The sequence below is a fragment of the Papilio polytes genome, unplaced genomic scaffold, assembly GCF_000836215.1.
Source record: "Papilio polytes unplaced genomic scaffold, Ppol_1.0 DF824158.1, whole genome shotgun sequence".
Lineage (NCBI taxonomy): Eukaryota > Metazoa > Arthropoda > Insecta > Lepidoptera > Papilionidae > Papilio > Papilio polytes.
Window position 1 is genome coordinate 2,941,060 of NW_013525046.1, and position 18,557 is coordinate 2,959,616.

The window sequence follows — 18,557 nt, forward strand, 5'->3', positions numbered from 1 at the left end:
TTGGCAATTTTGCTTCCTTGATGTTTGCAGCAACTTATAGTCTCTTTCCCACGTTAGGGTTTTTATTCAAAATATTTATCCCCTCAATTTGATGGCGAGAAAATATATAGCCTAAAGCGAGACCTAAGTGTAGTCTTTTTATTAAAAAAAGAATTATTCAAAAATATGCTGTGATTGCTGACATCTTAGGCAACAACAAAGTATGTGTTTAGGCTTTATTATAATAGTATAGATGTAGATTATTAAGAGGAAATATTTGTATTTTTGTAATTTATTTATTTAAACTCAATAATTTAGTACAATTTTTTTCGCCAATAAAAAGCTATGTTCAATCTAAGATGCTATATTATTTACTGTTTTTTTTTAATTCACAGGGATGAAGTTGCTTGCAACAGCCAGTATTCTTAAACTTTCTTTACCTTCTTCTTTATTCACGCTTTAATATAATTTAATTTTTATTAACAGGCATTTGTTTTACTATGGTTAAATAACTTCAAGTAAACTGCATATTTTTTCCTCTTTCTATATTATTTAAATTGCGTAAGCGATGTAAATAAAATAACATTTTTTCTACATATTTAATTTCGTGTACATATCAATAAGGGGAATCGAGCAATCGTATTTATTGAAGCATTGTTGAACGTTTTCGGCTTTGAGCGCGTCGATGTAGGGCGTCGCTTCCGGGACTATTGAACCGTCGTCATGGCGATCGTTTTCGGGACTGAAAATGAAAGATATTTATATTAATGTGTCCGTCAACTGCGGTAAAGTTAATTAAACGATTAACATTTTTTTTGGACATTTATTCAACAAAATTTTACTTTTAAGGTATTCAGATGTTAGTCTGGTGTTCGATTCTCTTTTTTGCAGAATTTATGTTAATCCCGATTGATAGAGAATCTTACTAATATTATAGATGATGGATGGTTGTTTGTGACCTAATTGACAGAACGGATCTCGATGAAATTTGGCTTATATGTAGAGCATAGTCTGGAAGAACATACAGGCTACGTACTTTTGTTTTTTAATTTCACGCAAGTGGAGTCACAGGAAAAAGCTAGTATTATCATCATCCACTTGCCTTTATCCCTTACGGAGGTTCGGCACAGTATGTGCTGCTCTTCCATACACATCTATCAGTCGTCATATCTGAATCCACTCCTTTCTTAAGCATATCCTCTTTCGCACAATCCATCCATACTTTCTTCGGTCTTCCTCTACCTTTGTAGCCATCCACATTCAATCACATATAATTATATTTATACATATTTATGTATGAATGTAGGTTTGTTTATATCGATTTCATTGTTTTATAAAATAAAAAGATTAACAGAGCGTGTCATTGAATTCGTTGCATTACTCCGTGTGAGTCCAGTTTGGCGCACAATTACGTAAATGATTCGATTGTTTTTAAATAAAACTTACTTCAGTATAAAAGATGCTATATCATGTAGGATATCTTCTTCATCGTCGACATGCAGAGGCTCAGTAGCAAGATGACAAAGTGTTCTTAACACGCAAGATGAACCATTGTGACCATAACTGGAAATACAAAGTAAGGCATATTTGAGATTATACGATACCTTAAAATCGGTTTTTATGACCGAATCGCTTATAAGTCACATTATTTATTACTTTTCCTTATGTATCTCTATCAGCTCATAACTAAATTCACTTTAAGACATGTGTATATTTTTGTGCACTGACATGTGAAATGCATATTGTTAAATCTTACTAATGTCATAAATGAAAAATTTTGGCTGAGTTTATAGCCTAAACTGCTGAACGGATTTCGATGAAATTTCGAGTAGATGTTTTTTTTTTATAACATAAGGTGGCAAACGAACAAGCGGACACTAGAATCCGCCAAAATGGTGAAGCGACCGCTGCCCATAGACATCCGCAATTGCAGATGCGTTGCCTACCCTTATACGACGGAGGAGGAGACGCACATAAAGAGGATAATTCCCCTTCCTATGCATCTCCTCCACCGTCTAATCCACTTCCCCTTCCCAACCTCTCCTTATAAGAAAAGGATGGTAAAGAGAAAGGGACTTAAATTAGGCCTCCGGCACCACACTCATCAGACGAAACACGGAATTGCTTTCATTTCACGCCTGTCTTTGATCGTGGTATTACACCGGGCGTGCCGGCCCATTCGTGCTAAGATGTTAAAGCGGGCACTACCACTGTAGAGGATAGTCTGGAAAAATACATAGGCTACTTGCTTTTGTTTTCTTCCATGCGGACGAAATCAAGGGCGATAGTCAGTCAATAAGACATACGGAATTCAATAAGTAAATTCACCCATTTAAAACATCTTCTAGATATTTATAAAAGTGATATAGTTTGGCATCATTTTGATAATATTCTTCTTTCTGTTGAAGTTCAGGTGCATTTATTTCTCGTTTTCTAGATACTCCGCTATAAGTAGCGTCCGTTTCTAATATATCAAATGGTATTTGAGATCTGTTCCACGGTAATTGAAAGTTTGCTTGTATTGCCCAATTCACGTTGATCAGTTTCGCTGGTGATGGTGTTCCCAAGCCAATAGTCAACTGGAATACAAAGATGAACTTTGTTACTCTATATGAAATCAAGATTCACAAACAAATGGTATTGGTATACTAGAAGATAGAAAGTGGATAAATAAGTCACGTTAGTCGACACGGTAACAGCCAGTAGATATCATATAGATAAAGGAAAACAACGTATCTGCAATTCCTAAGATAGCTCCTAATAATTGCAGATTCTTGGTTTTTCTTTAATTTACAGGGGAGTATATTGAAAATGGATGTATTGTCCTTTTCATCCTATTCCACACTTACCCTTGCAATTATTTCTTTATAAAATACTAGTTGCTGCTTGCGTCTTTGTCCGCGAAATAACAATTGTAATAACTATGACTTATGTTTAAGGAGAAGGAATTATTGCAATCGGCCTTGTAGTTTTTGAGTTACTTCAATTTATATAAAAATGTAAATCTTTTCTTTCTCCTTTAAGATTATTTATACTATATAAATGCAAAAGTTTAGATGTATAGATGTTTGTTACAGTTTATCTAAGTTGCTGAAAGGATCTCGATGAAATTTGACATAGATGTAGAGGATAATTTGGATGAACACAACAAATACAGACGGCGTTACGGACGCAAATTCGTTTATACTGACTAGAATTGGATAGTAACATAGAAGAGTAATTAAAAAACTACTTTTGCAATAGATAACCGAATGAATTATATAAATCTGGATCGAAATGTAATATGTAGATATAGCGAACTCAATTAAATAAAGCTGATGGCAAATAAAGCTTTTCGTTTGGATTTAATCAAACGCTCCGATGCCTCCAGTAATAGAATGACTGATGTTTTGAACTGTAATACTCGTTCAACTAAAATATTCGATTGTGTATTGTTTTAGTTTTAATTTAAAATAAATTTTAAACATTTTTTTATAGAAAACATTCGGACAGCGAAATTCCATTTTCAAATCCTTGTATAACATATTTAGCGTACGCACCCTTGAAACCAAACTATCCCACAACTGTTTACTCGTTTAATTACTAACTATAAGCTTATATGGAGATGGGCACACTACTCGATTTTTAGTTGTGCAACTAAACAGTTGAATTTGCTGCGAAACAATTGACAATCGCACAACGGGTACGCGACAGTTTAGTCAAATGTGCGCCGGCTTATATTATTTTTTTAAACAGACAATATTTTTATGCAAGTTTTCACGACAGTAATCTTCAGTAATTAATATTAGATTATTTTAATAAACAATTAGTAATAGTTAATTCTTAATTATTAACTCAATTGTCGATTTTATTTAATTTTTTTCTCATAGTATATTTAAAAAAAAATTATTATTTTTGAAAATGAAAATAAATCATAGCAAAATTTTAACATAATCTTGGCTGTGATAGCAAATAAGACTTTTATTATTAACTAGCTTTCGCCCGCGACTCCGTTCGCTTGGAAATAAAAAAAAAACTAATCCTTTGTGTTCTTCCAGACCAGACTATGCCAAATTTCATCGAGATCCATTCAGCCGTTTATGCTACAAATCTAACAAACATCCATCCATCTAAACTTCCGCATTTACATTAGTAAAGTTTTAATTTTAGACTGATATGTTCAAAATTGACATAACTTACTGATAAAACGAAACATCAAAGAAAGCTATAGGCTAGTTTGCTTCATAGCAAATTGTTGTTACTCTCTGTTGATCACAAAAGTATAATTAAACACCTTACCTGGTAGAGAGTTGAATTAGGGAACAATAATTGTCTCCTGCTTCTTTGTAAGACATCACTTCCTATATCTGATACACTCGAGCTGATATTTGGTACAATACAAAGAACAAAGATCAAGAGATATATTCTGTACATGATAAACCAACGTTCAAGTATGAAGTGACTAGGATAGGAATAGACAACTTCAATTACGTGTTGCGATAGACAATAAAATATTACAATTTATATAAATTCTTTTTTGGCTTTATTTAATGTCCTTTAGTTAAGCTTAAATCAGTAAATTTAAAATGTAAATAACGACAATATTTTAAAATTATTACGAATCCGAAGTAGAAGTAGTGAGCAGAAAATGTATATCTATTTTTTTAGATTTTTTCTTTAAAAAAACGTGTTAAAAACATGTCTTTCGTATACGGAATTAGAGTGAACTTCTAAACCATTTTCATGTTTCGTCTCGTGACGTGTTTATTGGATAAACAAATTAGTGCACTGATGGATAGAATCATGTGACTACGGAGATTTATGAAATAAACACGAGTTCACACTAGAGTGAGAATAATTATTGTTAAAGAAATTTTTATATGAATATGAAGAACTGTTCCTGGCAATTTTGTCTTCGTGAAATAAAAAAATAATAATAAAAAACATCCTATAAGTGAAAGATTTTTTTTTTAATAAAAGGAGGCAAACGAGCGGCCTTTGAGGAAAAGGCTAGTTTCTTGAAGGACCCTAAGTAGTATTGGTTTGGAAATACCGTCGACGACAGTTCTAAAATGCGGCTGTGCGGGGCAGAAAGTTCCGCGAAATCCACACGGTTGTGGAACGCCAGCCATCGAGATGGTGAGGATGGTTTCAAACAACTCCTCGGAACACTCCCGAAAAATTTTGAAATCGGTCGAGTAGTTTTTGAACTATTTCAATACAGACGATTACAAATCGTTCTTCTTTATAATATTAGTATAGATAAATGTTCCAAGTGTACGTATCCATTAGTTTCTGCTCTGGTTCTAGGATTTGACCTATTAATTAAAAATAAAACATGATTGTTTTTACATACAGTCGTTTTAGCAGTAGCCTACAGAGTAATTCAACATTTCTCAACACTTTCAAAAGAAATTTGTAAAAAGAAACACTTTTGAATTGAAATATACCTCTGCTAATCGTCGATGTGGGCGTTGGTCAACCCGTTTTATGTTTCTGTGCCGTAAGTACTCTTTGACATTACTTGCAGATTTTAAAAACGTATTATTTCAAACATGAAAACGATCATCATCATCATGATCCGCTGAGTAAGGGGTGACTAGGCCATAGTAAACCTCGCTGGCCCACTGCGGGTTGGTTGACTTCACACATATCTTTGAATTTCTTCACCGACATGTGCAGGTTGCATCACGATGTTTTCCTTCACCGTAAGAACGTCGTGTAAATTTTGTACATATGAAAATTCGAAAAATCGAAAATGGTACATGGCGGGATTCGAACCCAAGACATATAGATTACAAGTCAAATGCTTAAACCACTAAGCCACCGACGATCTCGAAAACGATAATCAAAAATTTATAGTGATTTAAAAAATTGAAAAATGTCTTTTCAAAGTGTGAAAAATGTGACTCGTGTGAACACGTCTTAATACTTAAAGTAGAACGGACGGGTTGCGAGTGCCGGAACTTACAGAAAACTTCACGGTCTGACGCGCGGTGTGAGCTTATATGACTTAAAATATGGCGCGTGTCATTTACTATGTATAACATATACAAGTATGCAAGCATTTTAAGTTTCACGTTTTATGTATACAAAGAATAAAAAATGAAAACAAGGTAATATTGATTAGAAATTGTTTTCTTATTTTGCCACGTATTTTGACATAAACAACCTATTTTTTTTTAATTCTGTATTTATTAAAATAGTTAAAATACGTACGTAGTGAATAACTTGTTCAGTTTATATACAGTTTTGATTATAATTGTTTTTTCTCTTATTTTCAGGTTTGAAATAGGTCTGTTTTTCGTTTGTTCTGTTTTAGTAAGAGTTGTTATTTTGGATAGTTTAGAAGATTTTAGAACAAGAAGGCAGATTAACAGTATTCCTTTGGTTTTTCCTTATGGAGGTACATATAAGGTAATATTATTGTTTGATTTATTTAATTTAATGAAGGGTCGGCACAGTATGTGCTGCTCTTCCATACATTTTTATCAGTCGTTATAACTGAATCCACTCTCTTCTTAAGCCTATTCTTTTTGACAATATTAATCCATACTTTTTACTAGTCTATCTAGGTAAGTTCTCAATTGGTATAGACTAATACAATTCGAATCATTCTCATTAATACTTGAAGTTTTCCTTTATATTAAGACATTATGATTGTAATCTTTACTTTGATCGTTTTAAAACATTTTCTTCATAGAATTACCAAATTTAATTTATTTATAATAGATTTTGCACATGTCTCCGTCCGCGTGAAGTTCCAAAAAACAAAAGTGAGTAGCCTATGTGTTCTTCTAAAGTATCCTCTACATATATGACAAATCTAATCGAGATTCGTTCAGCCGTTTAGGCTACAAACATCCATCCATCTAAACTTTCGGATTTATAAAATTACTAGTTTTCTCCCGCGACTTCGTCCGCGTGGAGTTAAAAAAAAAAACAAAAGTGAATACCCTATGTGTTCTTCCAGACTATCCCCTACATCTACGCCAAATTTCATCGAGATCCGTTCAGCCGTTTGGGCTACAAACTCTAAAAACATCCATCCATCTAAACTTTCGCATTTGTAATATTAATAAGATTAACTAAGTAACTTTAAACTCTATCGCATAAGAGAAAATAATACTTTTAACCTTTAGCAATAGTAGAGAGTTAAAAACAGAATATTTAAACTTTAACTTATTAAGGTTATAACAATTTTATGAATATTTCAGTTACTTATCGGTATGGCAGTACCGATTCATAACGAGGATCACGTCAACTTAGCATTTGGTATTAATTTTCAATATCAGTATCTACAATTTCAAAATGTATCCGAATTGTCTCGATATTACTTCATCAAGACGGTATCTAGAGAACAGCGGGATCTGGAACTAAAGGAGAGAAGTGACGAAAGACTCGTATTCTACAAAGCGGCAGCGGATATGCTACAAATGTAAGAATCTATTGTTACAGCAATTTGATAAATCAATCTATATTAAATGTGGTCGTAGATCAGATAATGATAACTACATTTTTGCTCAGTATGACCTATTAACACGTTAACTGCGGCAAGTGAAATCTTTATCTGGTGCAGCGGCGGGATAATGCGCTCCCAGTGATTCCGCCAGTGCGTGGCAGGTCTTTCTAGACCCACTACCACTAGGATAGTATAACTTACTATAACATTGTGGAAACATAATGTATACATTTTATATAATGTAATGTATACACATGAGATAATCGTTACGCACTAGCGAAAGGGACATAATTTTCTTCGTCCACACCAGCTTGAATACCGCGTCAGGCCGAAATCGGCCTGGTACGCCGTGAGCTTGTTAATATAGGTTGATTGCAAAAATTCTGTTTCATTTGGTGATATCAGGACATAAAATGCAAAATATTACATTAACTATATTCTGACCTATGGCCACAGTTTTAATATACAAGAAGTATATTTAGTTAAAAGGATGTCTCAACAGCAACCTACTTGTAAACAATATGTGTGATTTTAAAGTAAAAATGTCATTAATTTAAAAAATAACTAAACAAGGCGTAAACACACTTTTTTGTTATCACAGTTGATAATTTTGGAGAAATTTTTATTTTGTTAAAAATCCTTGTCTTTACGACACGCTTTAGGTTCATATTTTCACGCTATTAATCTTAGGGGGCAAGCAAATTGGAAAAAAATACTCAATTTGAAAGGGACTTAAACTACAAGCCAATACCAGTAAAGAATGAAGATTGCCATAGTTATAGTACTTTAATTCCCAGTCAATAGCAAAGGCCCTAAGTGCTATTTGAGCAACTGAATCTTGTCATTTGCAAATAACAGTTTAACGGAATGCAATATAAATATTAAAATTGAGTTTTTATAATGTAAAGAGATTGAAGCCGCTCGGTAAAAATAAGGTTACTGAAGTCAACTTTTATTGTTATTATTTTTTCCAGGAAGGGTATGAACGGCATTGATTGCGTGATGCGAGCAATTTGCGAAGCCGCGCAGTATCCAGTCGGTGAAGAGGGTCTTGTTGGTGAAATTATACATATTTTACTGACGTATGTATACTTCGTTCATTCAATTGGGATTGGCTTATTTATTCTATCGTTCACTTCGGATGAATGAAATCATATCCTCTTTACAAATATTTATAACACTTTAATATATATCTATACTAATATTATGAACAAAATACCGAATTTAAAATTAGAAGTAAAAAAAAAAAGAATTGAGAGAAACGTATTTGTAAAATTATATTATAAAGTTTGTATTATAAAGAGGAATGATTTGGATGTTTGTATGTATTTGATTCACGTAAAAACTACTCGGCCGATTTCAAAGATTCTTACACCATTAGAAAGGTAATTTATCTGTGGGTAACATAGGCTATGTTTTTTATTATATTTTAATTTCATGTTGGAGAAGTCGCGGGCAACAACTATGTGATATTTATACACCTTTGCGACTATACATTTACGATTGTATGCTAAACTAAAAGCTATTATTTTGAAAATTTATAAAATACTTAACCATTATAAAATAATTAAATTATTTTTTGAATTAAACAAAGACAAATGAAGAATGAAGTCAAACGAATAGCAGGAAAAAAATTCTAAATAAAACTTGACTTTTAATAAAAAACGAAATAAGCGGAGTTCAAACAAGCTCGAAGTGAAATTCCAGTTGCGTATTTTTTCGAAAGCATAGCTAATTGCACCACTCTAGTGGAACAGTGGCGCCTCCTACCATCCATCATAAAACCAGGCCCAAACTTTAATCCCGTAAATGCAGGATGAAAAGATTTTTGCTCAAAAACTTCAATTCTTTGTAATCTTTTCACTGAATACATTGTTTTGTGAACATAAAATTGTACATTTAATAATAATATTACTTTGAATCATTATATTTGATAACTTTTAGAGCGGTCGTACACCTTTGACTAAATATCGCACAACTGTTATGCGATTGTCGATTGTTTCGCAGTCTATTCAACTGTTTAGTTGCACCACTAAAAATAGAGTAGCGTGCGTACATATAAGCGAGGAATTATAGCGTGACTAAACAGTTATGGGATAGTTTAGTCAATTTTTGTACACACACATCTAATTCTTGTTCATTATAATAATTTTACAACTAGTTAACGACACTTATAAAATAATTTCAGACCAGATTACGGGCGCTCTCCATTCGAAGGTGATACTGAATGGTACGACATGATGTCTCCGTACATTGACGCGGCTGTCGCAGGTCGGCAGATGTTTAACTGTGCTTCTATTTACACTAACTGTCCTGAGGGTCAAGGTGTGATGGAACTGATATCTATGCTAAGGGATGAATAAAATAATTTGAAAGAGATATTTGTTTCATTTATTTACATACAACAAAGAATATACACATCTTATCTTACTAATATTATCAATACGAAAGTTTAGATGGATGGATGTTTGTTAGAGTATGTAGTCTAAACGGCTGAACGGATCTGAATGAAATTTCACACAGAGTACAGTCTGGAAAAACACATAGGCTACTTGCTTTTGTTTTTCCTTAATTCCGCACGGAAGGAGTCGCGGGCAAAAGTTAGTTGTCTATATTCGTAGAACGAAGAAAACAGATCTCTGCTTAAGCAGGTCTTAAGACCGAAATGTTTTAACAGCCACTACAAAGGGTACCTCTATAGTAGCCATTATATAAACTTCAATTATTAGCATAGATTATTATCGTCACGCGCGCAATGACCTGTGAAATAAATCTAATATTATAAATTATCAATAAATGTTTATTATATTGTAGAATTCTTTACTCAGAACTTATCCATAGGTCACTTCAGTCATCACTTCCTTAATTGTCACTTTACCTGAGACTAAACTATGCCACAACTGTTGTGCGATTGTCAATTGTTTCGCAGTTAATTCAACTGTTTAGTTGCACAATAAACAACCGTAATAACGAGACGGGTACATTATGTACATATTAATTCGAAAAACCGAAAATCACATTGGTACATTATGGAATTCGAACAAGTCAATTTCTTAGACTCTTGAGCTACCGACGCTCTCTACGTATACCATACTATCTATCCTTTTGTATACACTAACCTACACGTATACTTCACACTCACACGTATGTACTCGCATTTATACATACGCACACACGCAAAAAAACACACTAAGTTAATTTGTAACATATAATATTATATCCTTCCTTGTAATGCATCTTACTCTTAATTTAATATGATAATCGATAAAAGAAGGTCCTTCCTCCTAAAATACAGGTGATATAATGAGGTCAGGAGACCCCATGGAATTTTATAAAAATGTATTTTTGCCCAATAAAGAGTTTTTATTCTATTTTATTTTATTTTTGTTTAAGTAAACGTTGGATACATGTTACAAAACTCGGTTACTTTATATGCGAGATGCTTACGACTCATAGGTAAAATGCGTGTTCATAAAAGATACAGTTTGTATACTGCTTGTATCTTCAAATAAAGTGACTCTCATACTTAAAACGGGTCACGCACGGACTATTTTTTGTGAGATATTTACACAGACTTTGTATAAGTGTAGGGGATTTGGTCGGTCTATAATGTAAACAGGGATAACGCGTGAGTTTTACAATATCCTATGTGATATTATGTTTTATATTTGAAACAAGCTTTCGATCGCAACTTCGTCCGCGTGGTATTTAATGACATAAATAAGTGGCCTGTGTTCTTCCAGACGTCTATGCCAAAAACCGAGAACCATTCAGCAGTTTGGGTTACAAACTCTAACAGATATCCATACATCCATCCATGTAAACTTTCACAAACACCGTATAATAATTCTGTAAAGTTTGTTCTAAAGTATGGCAATTCACAAATCCTATTTTATAAATTAACTAAGAGATGTAGTTTTAAAAATTTAAAAACATTTTATTACTAAAATGAATAACTAAGACATAAAAGTATTAATAAATTAATAGTCGGTATATGTTGACACTTCCAGCATTGAGAAAGGACAGGAAGCGATCGATGTTGTACAATCTTGTTCAGTCTTATTGTGCCACTTGTCAGTAGCTGATGATTGTCTTCTGGAATTAGGAGAAAAAACTTTAGTAAACTTGAGAAGAGTAGAACTGCTAACGTTATATAATTGAAGTTCATATAAATTTATTCTAACTGTTGTGCGATTGTCGTTTGTTTTGCAGTCCATTCAACTTTTTAGTTGCACAACTAAAAAATCACAGAGCGACTAAATGGTTATGCGATAGTTTAGTCAAAGATGTACGATAAATCTTACATTTTATAAAAACACAGCATTCAATTGTGGAAGTCATAGAAATTTAATTTAACTGAAATATGAATAGAAAACATATTTTATTTTCGCCAATTAACGAAGAATACAATTTTCTTGACATTAACTTAAACAAGAATATTAAATTTAGATCTAAAGAAAGAATTTTTTACCTAAAAACCATTTTTAAAATCTTCAAATAGATTCCTCTAGGTTGCGAAATCCTGTCCATCTCACAAATTGCACGACGCACGCATTGGAAACCTTCCAGGCCGTTCCTAAAAGAAATGGGTATTTCAGTTTTAACTTATATGCTTTTATGTAATACACGTATCTGGAAAATTAAAAAAACAGACGTAATTTTTTTTAAAAAATACTGCTATTCCAATTAAAGTTAGTGTGTAAAATAATATATTGTAAGAATTGCAGCGTTTAAGAACACTCCGATTGCACTCCAATTCTCATTTTTTCCTTATAGAAATTTGTACGAAGATGTCATTTACTTCTGTGCGTCTTGCGTCGATGGGAGGTACGCAATACGTCTGCAAATGCCAATGACTAGCTGTTGATATTTCGGTAAATCAAGATGGCCGCTTGCTAGTTTGCCACCTTTAATATATTAAGTAGATTAGAATTTCCCATTCGCTTATAAAGTCATCAAACGCAATACGAAAATACTTTTAATTCATGTATTCTGTATTTTAGAAATTTTCATTTATGTAGCAGCTAATATCCTGCAGATTGTCTCACTCTAAGAGCCTGTGCACACCTGAAACTAAACTATCGCACAACTGTTCAGTCTCGCTTTGATTCCTATTAGCTTATTATGTGCGCACACTACTAAATTTTTAAGTTGTGCAACTAAACAGTTGAATGGGCTACGAAACAATCGACAATCGCACAACTGTAGTGTGATATTTTGTCAAAAGCGGGTTTGTTTCAAAGTTGTTAATAATTTTAAAATGTTACCTGTCTAATAATGTCTCCAAGTGGGAGAAAGCAGTTCGTCTATGCAGATGATGGTACGGATGAAAGGAATCTGGTGGATCATCCCAGTTCATTCTAAATCCCAGTGCTTGTGCAAATATTTGATTCCAAGGTACCATATTAGCTTTGAAATTAAAACGAATCTGTAAAAAGTTTTTAAAAATACAAAGACAATAATCATTAAAATTGTAAAAGTATAGGCAAAGAAAGCAAAAATGACCCTAAATTTCGTCGCGCGGTTTTGAGCTAAACTATTTAACTACGTCGTAGTCTTTGACTCCAAAAATCAATCAAAAAGATGGGACCCACCTGCAAGCATTACCTTTCGGATAAAAAAAGAATTATCAAAATCGGTCCAATAGTGGCGAAGTTATGCCGTAACACACATAAAAAAAACATACAGACGAATTGAGTACCTCCTTCTTTTGGGAAGTCGGTTAATGAAATAGAAGAACAAACAAGAAATTGGCTAACTTACAAATATTGCACAATTTTGTAGTCTTTTGTTATTTGAAACATCATAATAGGTATCAATGTATTGCTTTACTTAGATTTTACTTATAATATTTCATGCATTACTTTAAAAGTTTAAATACTTACAAAAAATCTTGATATATTTCTGAATCTCAGGTATCGTTTGTACCTATGATTTGGTTGTTTCCCTTCATTATTGGCTTCGCTGTAGTCAAAAGTCACAAACAACACCAAACAAGCGTAACATACAAATATTATCTGGCATATTCTGTTCATTATCTTATAAAATTTTATTCACTAGCATTTATTTTGTCAAAATCGTCTTCGTTTGATTTCTATTTGCATTTTACTGCATACATTCAATTTTCTTGAAATTTCTTCGTAATTCCAATTCAATAGGAGATATTACTTTAATTCCAATATAATTCTTCCACTTGCACTTTGAATGGTTTGAGTTGTTTATCTGTCGACCTTTCTTCTCCTAATAAGAAAACGTTACCTTTACCAGAGTAAAAACATTTGTAACAAATAAGCGATAATTCTTCACTGACCTTAAATAAACATGGTAAATTTATATGGTCATATGACTCGAGAAAACGATATGTCTTCGAACCGGATCTGTAACATCGTCTGCTTGTTTCGTCTTGTGTAAAATAATGGAAAAACTAGAAGTGACTAACTGAAAAGCAGATGTGTACTAAACTGCTTTGACCGAGTGCATGGGCGCTTCTTTGTGGTTTCGAGTTAAACGTCAGGTAGATGTCCAAACAATTTTGGAAATGAATGTACACAAGCTTATTATGACTATTATGGATTTTTGAATTAAATTACGTTGTCAAAGAAATTGACAACATTAAAACAATGATTAGTGTATTTTTTTACGTATATATACGTAGGTACTATAACTACTAATTCTATACTAATATGTTAAACTAGCTGTTCCCGTGCGACTTCATCCGCATAAAATTATGAAAATTTTATTATTTACATATGTCAAATTATCAATTGCAAATGTCAAAATGACATGACATGATGACAAAACATGGCAATCTTGCAACCAACTCATGGTCTCTTTCCCACATTAGGGCTTTTATCCAAAACATTTACCCTCTAAGTTTAATGGCATGAAAATATATAGCCTAAAGCGTGACGTGGAGGGCTTTTAATTTAATTAATAGTGATTGCTGACATCTTTGGCAACAAAGAAGTGTGTGTTTTCGCTTTATTATAATACTATAGACAAATGCTAATATTATATAGTTATATATTATAAGTGTGGATCTTTTTATAAAAAAGGTTTATTCAAAAATATGCTGTGATTGCTGACATCTTAGGCAACAAAGAAGTGTGTATTTACGCTTTATTATAATAGTATAGAAGTATAGATGACAAAGATTGGGTTGATAGATTTGTTGCTACATATTTCAAAAACGGCTTAACCAATCTCGGTGAAATTTGGCACAGATGTAGTACATAGTCTGAAAGAATATATAGGCTACTTACTGTATTTCTTTATTCAACGTGGACGAAGACATAAACAAAAGCGTAACAATAACATACTTGCCTGTAATTTTTGAGTAACACAAAAATTGAAAAACTGTTTTTAATAATTTAATTGGGATGATTTTATAAAAGTGATACTAAGAAAACGTTTATAAGCAAAAACATGTAAATCTTATTTTGTCGGAAGATTATTTGGTTACATGAAACACTTCAAGAGAAAGACAAACTTGAAAAGTAAAACAAAGTAACGGTGACTTTATGTAGGTTTTGTTTAATATCTATTTATCAGGATTAATGTAACTTTACTTAAACTGGTTTAAAACTGTATCAGGGTGTCAATATACAGGATGTTGTAGAATTATAAAATCTACGATAATACTACAACAAAACTACGAATACCTAAAGCTACGTATAACCAAAGCTACGAAGGGGCAAGGCTACGAATTTTATTCAGTTGTAATTATTTCTTGAATTAAAGGGTTTTAATGACCTTAGTTTATTTAAACTTTCTCGTATATTTATAATAGTGTGAATACAATTCGATAAAACACGATAAGTAAATTATATCTGATATTCTAGATATAATTTTCTTATCTTCTAAATGTCTAATAAAAATAAAAAGAATTTGCCAACGTCACTATTTGAATTTTTAAAAGATAGGAATTTCGAATCATGCTGTATCATTAGGCTAACGGTAAATGAGATATGTTTGAGAGTCGTGATTAACTTATCAAAAATGCAGCACGCGGATAATCGATACATAGCTTAGTGTATTTTTAATCTTAGTACTACAGATATACGTATGCATAAAGTTAACTTGAGAAAGTTACAGTGAAAAAAAATCACATATTATTTTTTATATTTTACAAATATGATACAAAAGTTTAATTTTCTGTTTGTATTATTTTTTGTATTCGTGTACGCAGATGAGTGGGTAAACAAAACGAGTGATTTTGAAAGAAATGAGTCTACAGTGTTGTCAAGAAGGAAACGATTTATCGTGTTTCCCGAAGGAAGCTCTTTTCAAGTTGGTAAGCAAATATACAATACTTTTTAACTTAAAATAACTTATGCGACAATTACTTATTTAATACACTAGAACTTAAAACAAATCTTTAAAAAATGACCATTTCAAATATCCTAATAATTGGTGAAGTGAAGAAACTTCTCCAGCTTTATTTTTACAATATTGGTACTTCTAATTACTAAATTTAATCTGTGATAAACACTGAATTGACTATATTCACCTTTCGATATCAATCATATTTGGCCAGCACAGAGCATAAAAGTGTTTTTTCTAAGGTAATCTAATTTCTCTCTTTCTTTTTAGTATTCTGTGTAACTTATCCAATGTTGACTACAATCGGGGACATATTCCTGTTTGGTAACACCGCTGCATTAGCATTCGAGCTGCCTCAAGATCCATACTCACCTTTCAACCATAGAGCTGATCCACTTCATAGAAGAATGGACTCTAAAACTATATACTTCACCGACTATGATGGAAAAGTCGTGCATAAGGCTCCGTATAAAAGGTAAGCGGTTGAACAAAAGGCTATAGTTTTTATGGCAACAGATGGCGTTGCTTTAGAGTTATAACTCGATGTCGAGTTTTTGCTGTTACGTTTTTGTACATGCATGTTTTTTTTATTATTTTCGAATACTTACATTACGTTACAGAAAAGACGTTACGTTTCCACAGATGTTACGTTAAAATAAACAAAATCATTACAACTACTGATTTTTACTTTTGGAATCAAATTGAGATAACAGATAACATTACTGAACGAATACATTTCAATACACTTTAAAGTAAGAGGATTTAAAACACGCTACACGGTCGTACGGTAAACTTACAGGAGGCCCATAGTGAATCCGGCGTTTGCGAAGCGAAGCGTGGACTCGAATTCGCATCAAAACGGAGCAAACGTATTCAAAATAGACAGGAGGGAAATGCACGCTTCACAACGTGAACGCGAGTTTTTGAAAAGCGAACAGATGGAGACGGCCAGTATCGAATTTCACAGAAGCGGACGTGCTGCACTCTACCAGAAAATAGAGACAATGTTACAAGGGTACGATATAATTCTTTATTCAAATTTATTTAAAAAAAAAGAACACATTGGTTGCTATTGCATATAATTTGTTGATTGATTTCAAAGTACGAGAGGTCAATCAATTCGGGTTCATCACCTGATATTTTTGCGGCTTCTTATAATTAAACATTAAAATCATTAAACACCGTCATCAGATTCTCCTTATACTTTTTACACTCCCTTAGGGTTGCTGAAATAGATTTTTATCCACAAAACTCTATAATCCATCATCTCAGTCATCATTCTTTGATCATAACCATCCATTTCTTTCTAGGTCTACCGTCTATTGTATATTGTACCTCCACACTCATAACTAAATTACTAGTCACATATGTTTTATACCATTGTAATGTAGAGGAGTTCACATAGCAACAACTGCTTGACATTGTTGCACAGTATAATTATTTGCAAAAATATTGAACTTGTCGATAGCAAATATTTTCTTCGTTCTTTTAGCTTCGGTGGAGACGGAACGCAATGTTTATTGAAAACATTGTGTCTAGTCGCGCAGTCACGAAACCATCCCCAGGGAGACTTCTTGCAAGAAATATTAAGAGCTGTTTTTACGTACGTATTGCGATGTTTCTTTACTTTCTTTGTTGTTACTTCTTTAAGATTCAATAGGTTCTAGAGATGTCTTAGATTTACTAATCATTATAATCAATTCTCCATAATGAGGATTATACAAAAGTTTTAATAAATTGTGCACAATCACAGTGCAAATTTATTATAAATATTTAAAGTATTTTAATGGTACTTTTTTATGGTAGAAAGGAGTAAACAAGTCGTTCGTATTTTATGCCCGAAATATTTAGGCCTCTGCAAGAATATTAAAGACTTTACATACTTTTGTTAGATGCTTTGGTTATTTTATAGAATAGCAAAAAGGAAATAAAATGAAGTCTAATTTAAATTCTGTTAATAAATTGTCTAAATAATTAATTCATTTTATTTTAGATGCTATGCGTAGATTGATTTTTTATTTCCTAAATAATACAAATTTTTCGGTATACGTGTTTAAACTAAGTGTATAACGTATATTTGAGTCATAATCAAGTCACAGAGCAATGGGTGCAGTAGCCCAGTTCACGCGAATGCCCCACCTAAGATTATCTGGGGCAATTACGAAACGCTTTTGTGTGAATATCGCACTGCAAAGCGTCGTATGTTTGACATAAATGCACAGATTATATCCCCAGGTTGCCTCAGTCAAATAACACGGACGAATATTTAGAAGAATACGATATGGCGTCGAAGTCGACGGAGTCTTGCGACAAATTATATCCACATTGCAACGAACGTTTAGCCAACATTGATTCACCTACTTTTAATTATTAAATAGATTTAATTTACTTAATATTAATTTATCTCTTGAATTAAACTTGTTTTTGAATGTATCAGAAAATTGTTTTGAATCCTTAAAATAAGTTTTAATTCGATGTGTTATGGTTCAAATTACAATGATTACTTTTTTCTTTGTAGTATTCGAATGAAATAAATTGTTTGAGAGTTTTAAATTTGTTTTAATTTGTAACTCTTCGTATGGATTATAATGTATGTATTACCTCATATTGTTGACGAAATCGCTATACCAATTTTATGTTAATTATTTTTAACCACAGCAAAATTATTTTCAAATTACAGTGATTGATAAAACCGAATAAATAATTAAACAGAGTTTGCGTAATTTTGTCAAATATTGTTTATGTTTGTAAATTGAGAGATATTAAATTTTTTGAATTTATTTTACAGGCATAGTGTTGAATGTAGTTCGACGGT

General features: G+C 32.4%; 3 protein-coding genes across 3 annotated transcripts; 2 read left to right on the forward strand and 1 right to left on the reverse strand.

Annotated features, from left to right (window-relative positions):
* Positions 1-570: 570 nt before the first annotated feature.
* Positions 571-4,392, reverse strand: LOC106111522. Its single transcript, XM_013293641.1, has 4 exons — positions 4,258-4,392; positions 2,308-2,558; positions 1,426-1,542; positions 571-721 (listed from the first exon to the last, which is right to left on the reverse strand). Exons 1-4 carry the CDS (start codon positions 4,390-4,392, stop codon positions 571-573), a joined length of 654 nt encoding a protein of 217 aa, XP_013149095.1.
* Positions 4,393-6,063: 1,671 nt separating this feature from the next.
* Positions 6,064-9,783, forward strand: LOC106111523. Its single transcript, XM_013293642.1, has 5 exons — positions 6,064-6,074; positions 6,243-6,375; positions 7,176-7,396; positions 8,395-8,502; positions 9,609-9,783. Exons 1-5 carry the CDS (start codon positions 6,064-6,066, stop codon positions 9,781-9,783), a joined length of 648 nt encoding a protein of 215 aa, XP_013149096.1.
* A 2,914-nt stretch (positions 9,784-12,697) lies between these two features.
* Positions 12,698-18,116, forward strand: LOC106111524. Its single transcript, XM_013293643.1, has 6 exons — positions 12,698-12,773; positions 15,609-15,713; positions 16,013-16,217; positions 16,542-16,757; positions 17,235-17,345; positions 17,978-18,116. The coding sequence occupies exons 1-6, from the start codon at positions 12,698-12,700 to the stop codon at positions 18,114-18,116; spliced, it is 852 nt and encodes a 283-aa protein (XP_013149097.1).
* Positions 18,117-18,557: the final 441 nt, after the last annotated feature.

What these genes read in the sequence shown, in the direction of transcription:
- LOC106111523 (XM_013293642.1), top strand. An exon ending in CTTATGGAGGTACATATAAG is followed by an intron (nt 6,376 to 7,175) that starts GTAATATTATTG and finishes TGAATATTTCAG; the next exon opens with TTACTTATCGGTATGGCAGT. An exon ending in GCAGCGGATATGCTACAAAT is followed by an intron (nt 7,397 to 8,394) that starts GTAAGAATCTAT and finishes TATTTTTTCCAG; the next exon opens with GAAGGGTATGAACGGCATTG.
- LOC106111522 (XM_013293641.1), bottom strand. Translation starts at nt 4,392, where the DNA reads ATGTACAGAATATATCTCTTGATCTTTGTTCTTTGTATTGTACCAAAT. An exon ending in CTAGAAGATGTTTTAAATGG is followed by an intron (nt 1,543 to 2,307) that starts GTGAATTTACTT and finishes TTGTATTTCCAG; the next exon opens with TTATGGTCACAATGGTTCAT. An exon ending in ATAGCATCTTTTATACTGAA is followed by an intron (nt 722 to 1,425) that starts GTAAGTTTTATT and finishes TTTCATTTTCAG; the next exon opens with TCCCGAAAACGATCGCCATG.
- LOC106111524 (XM_013293643.1), top strand. Translation starts at nt 12,698, where the DNA reads ATGTCTCCAAGTGGGAGAAAGCAGTTCGTCTATGCAGATGATGGTACG. An exon ending in ATAGAGACAATGTTACAAGG is followed by an intron (nt 16,758 to 17,234) that starts GTACGATATAAT and finishes TCGTTCTTTTAG; the next exon opens with CTTCGGTGGAGACGGAACGC. An exon ending in ATATTAAGAGCTGTTTTTAC is followed by an intron (nt 17,346 to 17,977) that starts GTACGTATTGCG and finishes TTATATCCCCAG; the next exon opens with GTTGCCTCAGTCAAATAACA.